We start from the raw sequence: 13,446 nt of genomic DNA, 5'->3' as shown, positions 1-13,446 counted from the left end.
TGGGTTGCAGGTTTCAAACAGTTCCAATGCTGGCATCCCTGCCTCCTCCAAAGGCATTAACTCTCATTTCTTTTTTTCAGACTCTTCCTTCCCTGGCCTCCATTTCAGCCAAGCAGTTTCTGAGAGCTCCGAGTTTATGGCTTCCACCATTCCAATGCTTTCACTGGCCACAATCCACATGAGGAAGTTCCAGTGGTTTCTGAAGTCTGTGTGGCTTCAGCATACACATCCTCTAGACTTTCCTGTTCCTCTTCTCCCATGTCTCAAGGTCGAACTTCTGAGGTGGATTCAGCAGTTGTCTCTGAATCCAGGGCTCCCATTTCAACATCTGCTTCCCTCTCAGGATCTGTTCACAGATGCTTCAGATGTGGGATGGTGAGCAACCTTTAGCACCCTGAGGTTTTGGGGAGTGTGGTCTTCTCATCAGTGGAAGGAGCACATCAACATCAAAGAGATGAGGGCTGTTCTTCTGGCTCTTCAGGCCTTTCATCCTCTCTTCTCTGCAGGGCCTCTCAAGGTATTCACGGACAATACCACAGTCATGTGGTATATCAACAAACAGGGGGGTATGAGATCCTACCGTCTTTGCCAGCTGGCACTTCTGATGTGGGATCTAGCTATCTGATATCGTGTGACTCTAGAGGCAGTTTACATTCCTTCAGATCGGAACGTTGTGGCAGACAATCTGAGCAGGTCCTTCACTCAATCCCACAAAGGGATGCTTCACAGTGCTGTGTTTCTGGACATTGTTCACCAGTGGGGTGCTCCTCAAGTAGATCTCTTTGCCTCCCCTCTGAAAAGACAACTTCCTCTGTTTTTTGCCAGAGTCCTAGGTCCTCTGGTATGAAAGGTGGACGCCCTCTCATTTTCTTAAAAGGGGTTGTTTCTTTATGCATTCCTTCCCCTTCCTTTCATTCTGAGAGTCCTGTTCCATATTCTCCTCAAACAAGATGATGCGTCTCTCATCCATCCCTACCTATCCATGCTTCAACTGACACTGTGGGTGATAGGGTTTTGATCCCTTATAGACACCTTTTTTCTGAGGACGTGCTGCAGGTCCTGCAGGAGGCCAGGAAACCTACTACTAGGAAATCCTACTTATTTAAATGGAAGAGGTTTTCTATTTGGTATAAACAGCAAATAAAACACAGTGCAGCAACCAGGGCAAACGGTTCATAGTGAGGGCTCTTATGCTGGCTCTTTAAGCCTTTCATCCTGTTCATCAGATCTGACGAAGCATGATATGTGAAAGCGCTTATCCTTTTACAATTCTGTTTTATTAAATAGAGCTCTTTACGGAGCCTCTTTGTTTTATGTCGTTTGCCCTGGTTGCTGCACTGTGTTTTATTTGCTGTTTATTCTTTATTATTTTGAACACAGTTCGGCTGTTAGTCTTTGGTTTTAGTATTTTTTTTCTGTTTTCTATTTGGTGTCCTTCTCGTGACCTGAACCCACTTTCTGTGGATGTTCCTTTGGTTTTTTCTTATTTGTGTGAGTTGCTCAATGCTGGTTTCACCTATTCTTCTATTAAGACCCACTTATCAGCTCTTTCTGCTTGTCTGCCTTTAAATCCCCCATTAGCTTCTAGATTTGAGGCTAAGCAGTTTCTTAAAGGCGTCCTTAATATTAGACCTTCCAGGAAACCTGTTCCTCCTCCCTGGGATCTTAATTTTGTTCTGGAAAATTTGACTCAGGCTCCTTTTGAGTCTGCTGTTTCAACTTCCTTGTTCTTGGAAGAAAGTTCTTTTGTTAGCTTTTTCTTCTGCCAGATGGGTGCCTGAGTTGCAAACCCTAATGGCTTGTTCATCTTTTTTAATATTTCATGAGGACAGGGTGTTCTTGCGTACTAATCCTTCTTTTATGCCCAAGGTGGTTAATGAGTTGTCACTTAATCAGTCTATTAATTTGCCTACTTTTTTCCTTCTCCACAATCTGACAGTGAGAGGGTGCTACATACTTTAGATGTGCATAGATAGCTCAGATTTTATTTGGATAAAACTAAAGCTATCAGGAAGTCTGACCAGTTATTTGTTTCCTTTCATCCTAGGTCTTAAGGTTTGGCTGTTTCCAAGTAGACTATTCCCACTTGGATTTCAAAGGCTATTTCCTTTTGTTACACTTTTCTTGGCAAGAGCCTTCCTTCTTCTATAAAAGGCTCATTCCACTAGAGCTGCGGCTTCTTCTGATGCTTTTTTCAAAGGCTTAAACACTCATTCTGTTCTTGAAGCTACTACCTGGACTTCTGTGCGTACCTTTACCAAACATTACCAGTTAGATGGTATCTCCAGAGCTAGAATTGGTTTTGCTTCTGCCATTCTTCATGGCTTATTGGAGGGCTCGGCTGCTTCCTCCTCCCAGGTTTCTTCTTGAGCTTTTGCACTCTCCCATTAGTAAGGAATACTGCACCGGTGAATGTAAGGACATGGTACAGCTGTGTAAAATCTTGCCATAACAGTAGATGTCCTTGCCTTCACCACTGCAGTATTCACTCTCCCTCCATCCCGCTGGTCTTGCTGTGCAGATTCTCCTTGGTTTTCCTTGGACTGCTGTTCCTACAGGGGCAATCTGTTCTGAGGATGGTACACCTGAACGTCACCTTTATGCCCTACCTTATCCAAGGAGTGCACGGGTGACATTCAACGTACCTTAAAGCAACGGTAAACTTTTGTAAACTGGCCAGATGGAGGGCTTCATGGCAGGGAATCCCCCATTATTAAGGAATACCTTACCCTATTCCCTGTGAGAGTCCATCTGAGTTGGCATTGCTAACCCCGCTGCGGTGCTGCACTGTCATATCATATGCCTGCAACCCTAGGCTCCACCTTAGTAACTTGGCATTTTGCTGGCTGGCTCGATGTAGCCATGTTAAGGGATTGTGGTCTGTAATTATGGTGAATTTCCTTCCATAGCTAGACATTCCTTTTCTACAGTTACATATCATTCCTCCCTGGATTGGCGCCTACGGCTGAGATATACCACTGGGTGCTCTTTTCCCTCTGAGAAAACCTGGCTGAGTACAGCCCCCACCCCATGGTTTGAAGCATCCACCTGCACAACAAATTATTTACTGTAATCTGTACTGGCTAACACAGAGGCCACCCAAAGCTCATTTAAGCTTCTGGAATGCCTGCTTTCATGCTGGGGTCTACACTACCTTATCTGGCCTGTTTTTCCTTGTCAGGTCTGTGAGATGAGCAGCTATGGTACTATAATTTGTGAAAAACTTTCTGGAGTACCCTGCTGTCTCTAAGAATGCCCTCACCTGCTTTTTGGTAACAGTGGCAGGCCATGCCTGAATGTCTTACACTTTGGCAGGTTCTGGTCTGTTCTTACCACTCTCCACTCTATGTTCCAGGTAGGAGACCTCTGCCATACCCATCTGACATTTACTGGGCTTAGCGATCAACCCTGCCCTCTGTAGTTTGCCAAGAACCTCCCTGACATACAACAGCACAGCAGTGAGAAGGTTGTAAATCCAGTGTCTTCAAAAATAGGTAAAGGTAAAAACAAATAAAGCACTGGAAATCACAAAAGGACATTAATTTAATAAGTGCAAATAAAAACTTTCAACAACAGGCTTCTTCAGGCAAACATACATTAGTTAAAAACCTTAACATTATTTATAGGCAACATTAGGTCACATGACAGCAATTAAACTCATTCATTTAAATATTTAATCAGTGGTTTTAAAGTAAATGTTCCATTCATACCTGGTGGTATATGTGCTCTCATTCTCAAAATCCACCTCATCTCTTCATTTTCAGTTAAAAGTTTATCATCCCCACGTAACAGTAAATAAACTACCTTTAAAATCAAAAAATGAAAACTATGATCATTCCCTTTATTTAAAATATGTTTATACAAGGCATTAGTAGTAATCCTGCATCTCATATCTCACATATGATCTGCTATTCATTCTTTAAACTTCCTATTTGTCATACCCACATAGTAACCATCACAAAGTTTGCACTTAGCCATATAAATGACATTTTGAGTGTTACAGTTTCCATAAGCATGTAGGAGGAAGTCCAAGCCTGTAACAGGATGTTTAAAGGACTTATACTCATATATATGTTTACAATAAGTACAGCTGTTACATTTAAATGTGCCATGCTTGTTACTTTTAAAATTAATGTAATACTTAGACTGTTCCTTATAGCAAAATGCTTGCTTAAGTGTAGTACTTCTCTTATATCCAAAGGATGGTTTATCAGATATTACATGTTCCAACTCAGGGATATCCTGTAAAATAAACCAATGTCTGCTAATAATCTGTCTTACCATAGGGGTGTTTTTATTAAATGTTAACATACACCTAACAACCTGCTTACATACATTCTTCAAAGGGGCTGTCTTACTGGTATCACGAAAAGCTGGTCGAGCACATGCTACCTCCCTCAGGTCTTGTAATGTAGGGTGAGAGCTCAGCCTGTCTCAACTCTCTCTTTGTAACCCTTTCCAGCTCCCCTTCCACAGGAAGTCTGGTATTCCCTGACAGCAGTGCCTCACTGTCAGCCTGGGTGCTACTGCTCACCTCTGTCCTTGAAGTCACTCTGTCCAAGGGGAATATCAGTACCCACAACCAGCTGTGGCTCACCTTCAGTCTCACCGGTACAGGGTAGCTCCCTCTCTGAAGTAGCCACCTCAACAGTACTGGCTTCAAGTGTGCAGTCTGATTGGGTCCCCCCAGGCTACCAGACACACATGCCTGTCTCCAAGCCTGAGTGCATGTCACTGCATGCACACAAGGTTCTTTATTAGCAAAATCATTCCCTATCAGGACATCTGCAGAAATATCCTCAAACACACCTACTTGCTTGCTTCCTTTTCCACCATCCCAGTCAAGGTGAACCATAGCCAAGGGTACTTAGAATGGGGTCCCTTCTAAAGCTCTAACCAGAGTGACTGCCCAAGCAAGTAGTGCTCCTCTTTAACTATTGCAGGCTTCACAATGGTTAGGTCAGAGGCTGTGTCTCTCTTAGTAGTGGGCTGTTTTCCATCTACTAAGATAGGCTATAACCTGTGGTAGTTTGGTACCCTTGCTGTCTCCAGACAACTTACTGCTGGCATTCTGTCATTCCCACTTACTCGCTCTCCCTCCTTTTGTTCCCCACCTTGTCTCCATGGACGTCATATGTTACATGGCCCCACTGGTTACATTTAAAAAATTTAACCCTTGATCCTGGCCATGTATCTGAACCAGTGGCTTCCCCTGCTACTGGTGGACTCTGTTGGTGTGGTTTAGGCTGTCCACCATGGGTTACCCTACATGCATGTGCAGCACTAGGTCTCCCTTTCCTGTGCAGTGATATCCTGCTTGCTAGGTATAGGTCTCCATTTTCCCCAACTCATCTGGGGTATTTCATTGCCTATCTGCCAACCAGATTCTCATGTCCTCAGGCAAAGTGCTAAGGGCTTGTTCCCACACCAGAAGGTCTGCCAGCCCTTCAAAAGTGGTGATCTGACATCCATTCATCCACCTACAAAAATAAGTGCTTAACTCAGCAATACATTTACACACACCTTCATCTGTCTTGCATCTATGCTCATGAAACTTTTTCCTATAAGCTTCAGGTGTTAACTTAAAACACTCTAATAAACAATTTTTAACAGTATTGTAATTTATGTAATCAGTATCAGACAATTTAGAAATAGCAGTTAAAGGTTTACCATGAAGTAAGAGGTTCAGGAACTGTACCCAGAGCCCTTGGCCAACAATATACTGTTTAGATACCCTTTCAAAAATATGAATAAAACTATCAAGATTATCAATCACCCTCTGCAAATTGTGGAAGAAATTTACTGACCTTTCTTGCTTCTGGGGTTTGGTTACTCCCTTCCCCATTACCTTAATGACCCTGGTGAAGCATCAGCATCTCCCTTTCATGTTGCCTCTGCCTCTCCTTTTCTTCAGTTTGCTTTCTTCTTACTGTGTAATGTTACTAGTAATGCAAATGGTAGTTTGACCAAGAGCAAGGCTATTAGGAGTGGCCCACAGTGTCACCAAATAAATATGCAAGTACTCTCAAAACTTAAATAGCTCTACAAAGATCAGCTACAATGAAAGGTTTAAATATATTTAATAATAAATAATAAAAGAACAAGAAATAGTATATATTTACAATGACATCAGAGTTCAAAATCACAGGAAATATTTAAAACAACATTGCAGGACAGTGTCAAATAAATAAAGAAAAACATCTACACTAAGCTTTTCTATATTCCTGACTATATCTAAGAGAATTATACTGTTCCCTTGTAATTTATTTCATCAGGGCAAGGCAGATGTTTGGTGAATGGTTCCTGTTGTTGTCAGGTCCAAGAAAGAATACCGAATGCTGTCCCTCTCTAAGAGACTTCTTAAATTACTATCTCAAATATTACTGCTGGGATAGCTTGCAGAATGACAGCATTTCTTGTCATCAGATTCTATCCCAGGTGAAGAACCCCACTGCTGGAATCTGGCAGTATTTAGCATCTGCCTGTGAAAATACATAGACCTCAGATTTTTTGGCAGATGGTGGATGTCATAAAACAATTTAAATTCATCCACATTTAAAGACAATACAGAAAACTGCTCAGCACAAACATTTTGTCTCCTTGCTGCCATAAAGTAATTTAATTTCAACTGTTTTTCTGAAGTTAACCTCCTGTATTTAAGTTTCCACTGTTAAAATATATACATTTAAACGGTTACAATAGTGCATGACATTTCTGTTCTATTCCAGTAGGGCATGCTGTGGTTACACTTAAGCACAAACACTTTATATCTTTTTAACACATGTCTGTACAAACCTAGTTTGATATACACATGACATACAGTTCTAATACAGTTGTAAGACAAGCATCTTATATGAATCATGTTGCTATTCACAAATGACATGTAATTATTTACAAAATTCCAGATAGCTGGGCTGGCAGTATCTCCTTTCGTGACAATAGACATTTCTTCACAAGTTATTGCTAGGGAGTGGGATAAAATGAAAGTGGATTTTAAAAATATGGAAGCAGTAAAAGAGAAAGAGATATGGTTAAGAAGTAGCAAAAGTTATTTAGAGGGGCTGGCAAAGGTTAAGTTATTACAGAATAAGGGGAAATCTTACAGAACAAGAACAGGCACAACTGCAGGGTGCTAAAGAGAAAATAAGGGAAATATCCAGATAATGCGCATGGATTTAGAAAGATTACAAGTTTTTTTTTAATAACTTCAGAGAACAAAAACTTTTACCATAATGACTTAGGCAATAGAAAGTAGAAAGGTTTTCTGCCAAATTTAGGAGGCCTACAACAAGAAAAAACTAACCAGAGATCAAGTAGAGGTATTGAAAATATTTCAAAAATTATTTGACAATTTGTATAATGCAGTGGAATGTGGAAATAAAGAAAAAGCACAAATGTAAATATTTATGGAAGACATAGGAAAACAGTGAGGTATAATCAATCTCCAGGAATGTCTCCAGGAATAGATGGTATTCCTGTGGAAGTTTGGAAGCTAGGGGGAAAGAAAGTGATACAGATCTGGAAGGTTTTGTTTAACAGTATTTTAAAAGGAGGGGAAGCACCAACATCCTTGAAAAAAACTGTGGTGTCTGTAGTACCTAAATACGATTAAGACCCATCAGACCCAGCTTCATGTAGGCCCATTTCAATTTTATAAAGTGTTTATGTCTATAATAGGTAAAAGAATGGCAAAGGTGTTGCCAAATTGATAGATATAGATCAATATGGTTTCTTGGAGGAGGAGGCAAATATTTGACAACATTAACAGAACAAAGTTGATCCAGAGGAAGGCAGAATGTAAGGAAATACCACTGTTGTTGTTGGGTCTTGATGAAGAGAAAGCATTCAGGAGAGTAAGCTGGGATTTTATGAGTAGGGCAATGGGAAACATTTGTATGAAGATATATGAGGGAGTGGAGACAAAAATTAGAATGAGAAGGTTCCTCTCTGATAAGCTGTGTCTGAAGAGAGGATGCAGGGAGGGATGTCCTTTTCCCCATTGTTATTTATATTACATTTAGAGCTATTGGCAAAGAAAATAAGTGACTCAGAAATTCAAAGATATAATTGGTATGGTAATCAAGAAAAGTTGGCTTTACTTGCAGATTATATTATTTTGGCTCTACCTGAAAACAGTGAAAGCCCACAATATCGAAGACCAAATAGTTGAAACAAAGGTATCAAAATCTCACTTCAGGGAATGACTAGATCGTCAAATCCATTCCCATGGTAAGTAACCTGTTGGACAACAAGGTGGACTTTGCCCTTTTCCCTACTGTAGTGTGATCTCAGAACTGGTATATTTAGTTAGGAGGGTGTGGGAAGCACAGCCCCCTACATTGGGGGGTGGGTGGAGTAGCCCTCAACTGGGTGGGTTGGGGATGGTATGGTTTAATTTTCATTAGTTGTGGTTTGAGTGGTAACTTACCCTGGTAATGGATTTGAAAATCCGGTCTGAAGTGAGGTTTTGATATTTTTGTCTCAATGATTTGGTCTTCGATATTGTGGGCTTTCGATGTTTTTAAGTAGACCCATTATTTTGTACCTGATAAAACCAGAAAATTATATCTCAGTGTTGTGGAACATTCTGAGACAGTTTCAATTTTTTCAGGGCATAAAATTAATGAAGACCAAACAAAGACTATAACTGTAAACTATGTACTCACACCTGCATTAGTTTAGCAATACCCATTTATGGGGACATGGTAAAAAAAATACTTGTGAGTACGTGTTAAAAAGGATTATGTTATGGCAGCTAATGATATGTGAGACTAAAAAGATAACAAAAAACTGAGAAACTGGGAGCTCATGTTTATGGATATGGATAGTAGATACATGAAGTGAAAATGGCTTTACTCCCTTTAGTTTTATATACAAGTTAGGCATATTTTTTATCAACTAGAGGAGAAGTTGTAGACAGTAACTAATAAAGAGTTGAAGGATTTTATCTGGGAGGAGAAGAGGGCAAGAGTCAAGTGGGATAAGTTGATCCTTCCAATAGATCAAGGTTGTTTAGGTATTACCTGATGGGAAGGGGTATTTTAGAACTACACAAATAAGGTTCATATATATATATATATATATATATATATATATATATATATATATATATATAACACAAGCAGAAAGCTATAATTCAAAGTGGAAAGGGAGGATGATGAAGCTGGGTGGGAAATTCAGGAAATAAGGAGATAGCAGGATTCTGGATACATATCCTTAAGGAAAATAAAAGCCATACAGAATGTTATATTCATAAGGTTGCATAAAGTATTCTGAGAACTAAGCCAACATGAATATAGAGAAAGGGTATGCTGCTGAGAAGGGTGACTGCAATTAGAGATGCAGAGTATAGGCAAGAAGGGAATGGCATTTACTGGAGAAAACTGGCAAAGGAGCGAAGGTATTGGGAGCAAATAGTTAGACAGGGAAAGGTAATAGAATAGGCAGAGGCCAAGAAGACATTTGGACTGCAGGCTAGAATCTGCCTTCTCTATCAGGGATTGATATCAGAGTATAGGCAAAGAGAAATGGATAGGGGAATCCTAAGCAAAAGTTCTGCTCTGATAGATTTTTTTAGTCGAATCTAGAGGAGAAGATGCTCCTGAAAATGAATAATCAGTAGGGCACATAAACTATTGCATTGTAACTATAAGAATAAATCAGAGAAAATCAGAAAAGATTGAGACTGGATAAACAATTCGCAAAGAAACAATGGGAGGATATATGTATGGCTCCCAAATATGCAAAAAAAGTCTAGAAAATTTAGTATTTTTGCTAGGAAGTGTTTCCATAGGTACTTTTATACCCCAAGCAGACTCCAAAGAATTTTTCCTCAGGTAGATGTCAAATGTTGGAGTTGTGATGGGGATGAAAGAGATAACCGGGAACATGTATTTTGAGGGTAGAATGAGCTGGTAGATTTTAATCATTCCATACAGAGTACTGTGTCAGAAATATTGGCTAAGCAACTGGGTGTAACTAAGGAAATTATTTTTGAGCTGGGATACAGGATCTGAATTGCCTAGACATAGTAAGGCAATATTGTAACAGAGATATAAGAACTGAAGTGGGATCTTTAGATAAGGGTAGGAAAAAAATGTCATAGAAAAAATGGAAATTGCGGGAATGATATATGCAGAATAATGTTTTGTACGCATGAGGTTTAAGGGATGGCAGCAATTTATGTAATTCTGGATTGATGATAATTGTATAAAAGAATATATGAGATGCATAATGGTTGTAACTGTGAACCTGTTAACATGATTTCTTTTCTTTTATATAAATGTATGTTTGCCTATATCTTAAGTAGTTATTTATTAAACATGTAAAAAAAAAAGAACTGTAATAAAAGCCATCATTAAAAATAATCATTCCATTAAAAGAGTAAATTGTTCCCCTTGCTTAAGTCTTTTAAAGCCTGAAATGAGAACCTGCAGACTCTGTGTTAGAATCATATGATCAGCTTCAAACAAAAAATTGCAGCCAGACGTTCTGGGTAATAGCATTAAAGAGTCATTCCATGGCAGTGAATTTCTCCATATCCCTAACATGGGGATCCATGCCTCCCCTACTGCTTAGACACATTGAGCTTTAGAAGCACTGAGTATGCCACTGTTGTATCTCAGAGCATGAGTAGTATTTTGAGGCACCATGAACTGCGAGTTCCCATATCCATGTGGGTAACTTGCACCCATTATCAAACTATTTCCATAGTTAAATATGTGTGGTCTTGAATAGACATTGCTGAGTCATATTTATAGGTTTTGTTATTGAGCAAATTCAGTCCCATACAGTTACCTTACAAATGGCATTAAAGGAGAATATTACCCACAGACTGAAAAAACATGTATATTTCATTGTGCATTGATGTTTCCTACATTTTAACACCACTTTTGGACTCTATGTACTTTTTTAAATTTTTAAATGTGATTCCAGAGTCTGCCCACATGGGGTCCGGCATCTTGATTTTTTAGTCTACCTCTAGGTATCCCACAATGCAGTGTTTGGATTTGAAATATTACATCATAGCCTCTAAGCTTCTGTCAGTGCATTGACTTTCCATGTGTTTTCACGGGTTCACTACATAATCTCAAAAGTTTGAAATATCGAATTTCAAACTCTCGAGACTATATAGCCGAAAGCCCTTAATGCCGAAAGACCAGAAGCGAAATTCCAAATCCCGAACATACAACACACATGCAGCATACACATACACACAACTTTTCCCCACAATCAAACATATCATCCTACACTACAGATAAGAAGGGGGCAAGCCCCCTGCACCCCCTATTTAAATGTACTAACTCACACAAACAGACACACAAAGGAAATTCACAGCCACACATTTTACAGTCCCTCACACACACAGATCACAGTTACAACACACACTAACACACACTAAAGCCCCTAACCAACACAACTTCATGGCCTCAAGTTAAATGCAAAAAATATATCATCATACCATTTGGCAAAAACATGGCCCCTACTGATTACCACATCAATGGCAACTGCCTGAGCACACAACTTGTGGTGAGAGACCTGGGTACTCAGGTTGACAACAATCTCACATTCAACCATCATGTAGTGGCAGTGGTCAGAAAAGCCTTTTACTTGGTTCGTCTCATAAGTAAAGGGATTGCATCCAGAAAAAAGAAGGTTATTACCTCTCTATACTCCTCCCTCATTAGGCCAATAATTGAGTATAATGCCCCATTTGGTATGTAACTCTCTACATCTGCACCAACCGGAAAGGCCACAGAAATACCTCACAAAAGAGAATCCATGACCTCCAACACCTGTCCTATGCAGACAGGCTCAAATCACTATCACTCTTCTTGGTATTGACAAATTGCTCAGAGGTGATCTGTTCATAGGTTCATAGGTTCATAGGTTCGTACTAGGCTATCTGCCCAAGGGCATTTATAAGCCTAGCCCATAGTTATTTGGCTTTCGCCACCCCTTTAGTTTGAATAAAACTATGCCTGTGTCTTGTCTACAAGGCAATCTCGGACCCTGCCCTAGGAGAGATGCTCCATATCTATAAGTCTAACTCCTCACACATTACCCTCGAAAGGCCTAAATATAATATGCAACATTAACAAAACCTGCTGGAGAAACAGGTTTGTCTCCCAGAGGCTGCCCTATCTCTGGAATAGACTTCCAATACACATCAAACAGAGTAGTTTGCTGACCATTTTCAAGTGCAACCTTGATGAGTGGATGGGAAACTACAAATTTTTCCCAGGGACTCCACCTGTGTCCATCACTGACAGGGGTGACAGGAGCAGACTGAGGTTTCTTTTTTGAGAATAAACTCTTGGCTAGGCTTACAAGGGCCCCAGGGCCATTAGCCTAGTAACCTCATATGATCCTAAAAGATAATGTTTTCTGAAAGCATTTAAGTTGTTTTCTGCATATGGGAGAAGAATAAAGATGAGACAAAAATAGACACCATTTAGTGTAAGTAGAAGCACAGGTTGTACCATGTCTCTTAGCATGAAAAACTTTCATTAAAGGTCAGTTCAAGTCTGTGGGTATAGTTGTCAATCTGGGACAACTATTCCTATTAGCAGGGTTAAACTTTATTATTTGAAGATGTTCATAATTTTGTATGTTTGTATTAAGTTACTAGGTTCTGGGGTGTGTTTGCATTTTTTTGTTTGTGGGTTTTCATTAAAACAAAAACTCTTGTAAGATGTGACATAGGTTCAAATGGATATGACAAAAACAACTGTATAAAAGATCGGCCTGCCAAACATTAGTGTCTGCATCTAACACAAAGGCTGAAACTAGACATTTAAAAGTAACTGTTAGACATAACAGGTGGGAACAAGGGTCCAGATGGAGAGAAGATAAAGTCAGCAAGCAAAGGAGAGCAGTATTGCTTGAACTGAATTCATCTTTAAGTGTCTGTGAGTACCGTCATGAGATGGACCCTGTTTTTGCAAAATCTCACCAAGAAAACCTGAAATATAGACTGTATTTTGTGTAGCATATGTTTTGAACAGAAGTAGATTAAAAAAATAAAAAAGACAGCTGGGTGCACAAGTCCCAGGATAAAAAAGCATCAAATCTTGGTTGGCACACTGAAACCAGGACTGGAAAATATGACACTGTAGAATCCAAAACACACAGAAACATTCCTGCAATGGGGTTAGGCCAGGCTCAGGAGGAGGAGGATGCCCCCCCCCTCCCGCTGTACAAGGAAATAGTAGTCCATAAAAGCCACAAAATCAGACAGGCCAAAAAAGAGCCATAAAGAGTGGACTATGGATAAGAAAAACATTATGTATTGTTACTATTATGCAAGAAGCCCAGAATTTCCTTATAGAAGATATTCAACATGATTAAGCGGGAAATTAGAGGAAAGAAAAATACTTGCACAAGAAAAACTGTCAAATGCTTCAAATGCAAATTTGTGTTCATTAATACAACAGATTCATGAAA

General features: G+C 39.6%; 1 protein-coding gene across 3 annotated transcripts in view; it reads right to left on the bottom strand.

The window, feature by feature from the left end:
• Positions 1 to 13,446, bottom strand: part of ASB14 (ankyrin repeat and SOCS box containing 14) — a 568,121-nt gene that overhangs the window by 177,517 nt on the left and 377,158 nt on the right. Inside the window, exon 2 of one of the 3 annotated variants that reach the window (XM_044078763.1) lies at positions 3,711 to 3,804. The exons of the other annotated variants lie outside the window; for them this stretch is intronic. Coding sequence (XP_043934698.1) covers positions 3,711 to 3,804 — 94 coding nt within the window. The remainder of the gene's footprint in view (positions 1 to 3,710; positions 3,805 to 13,446) is intronic. 3 annotated transcript variants of the gene reach the window in all.

Source organism: Protopterus annectens, chromosome 7.part1 (genome assembly GCF_019279795.1).
Source record: "Protopterus annectens isolate FY-2018-M chromosome 7.part1, PAN1.0, whole genome shotgun sequence".
Lineage (NCBI taxonomy): Eukaryota > Metazoa > Chordata > Ceratodontiformes > Protopteridae > Protopterus > Protopterus annectens.
Note: the sequence above shows the minus strand (reverse complement) of the source record. Positions and strands in the feature narration are given on the sequence as shown.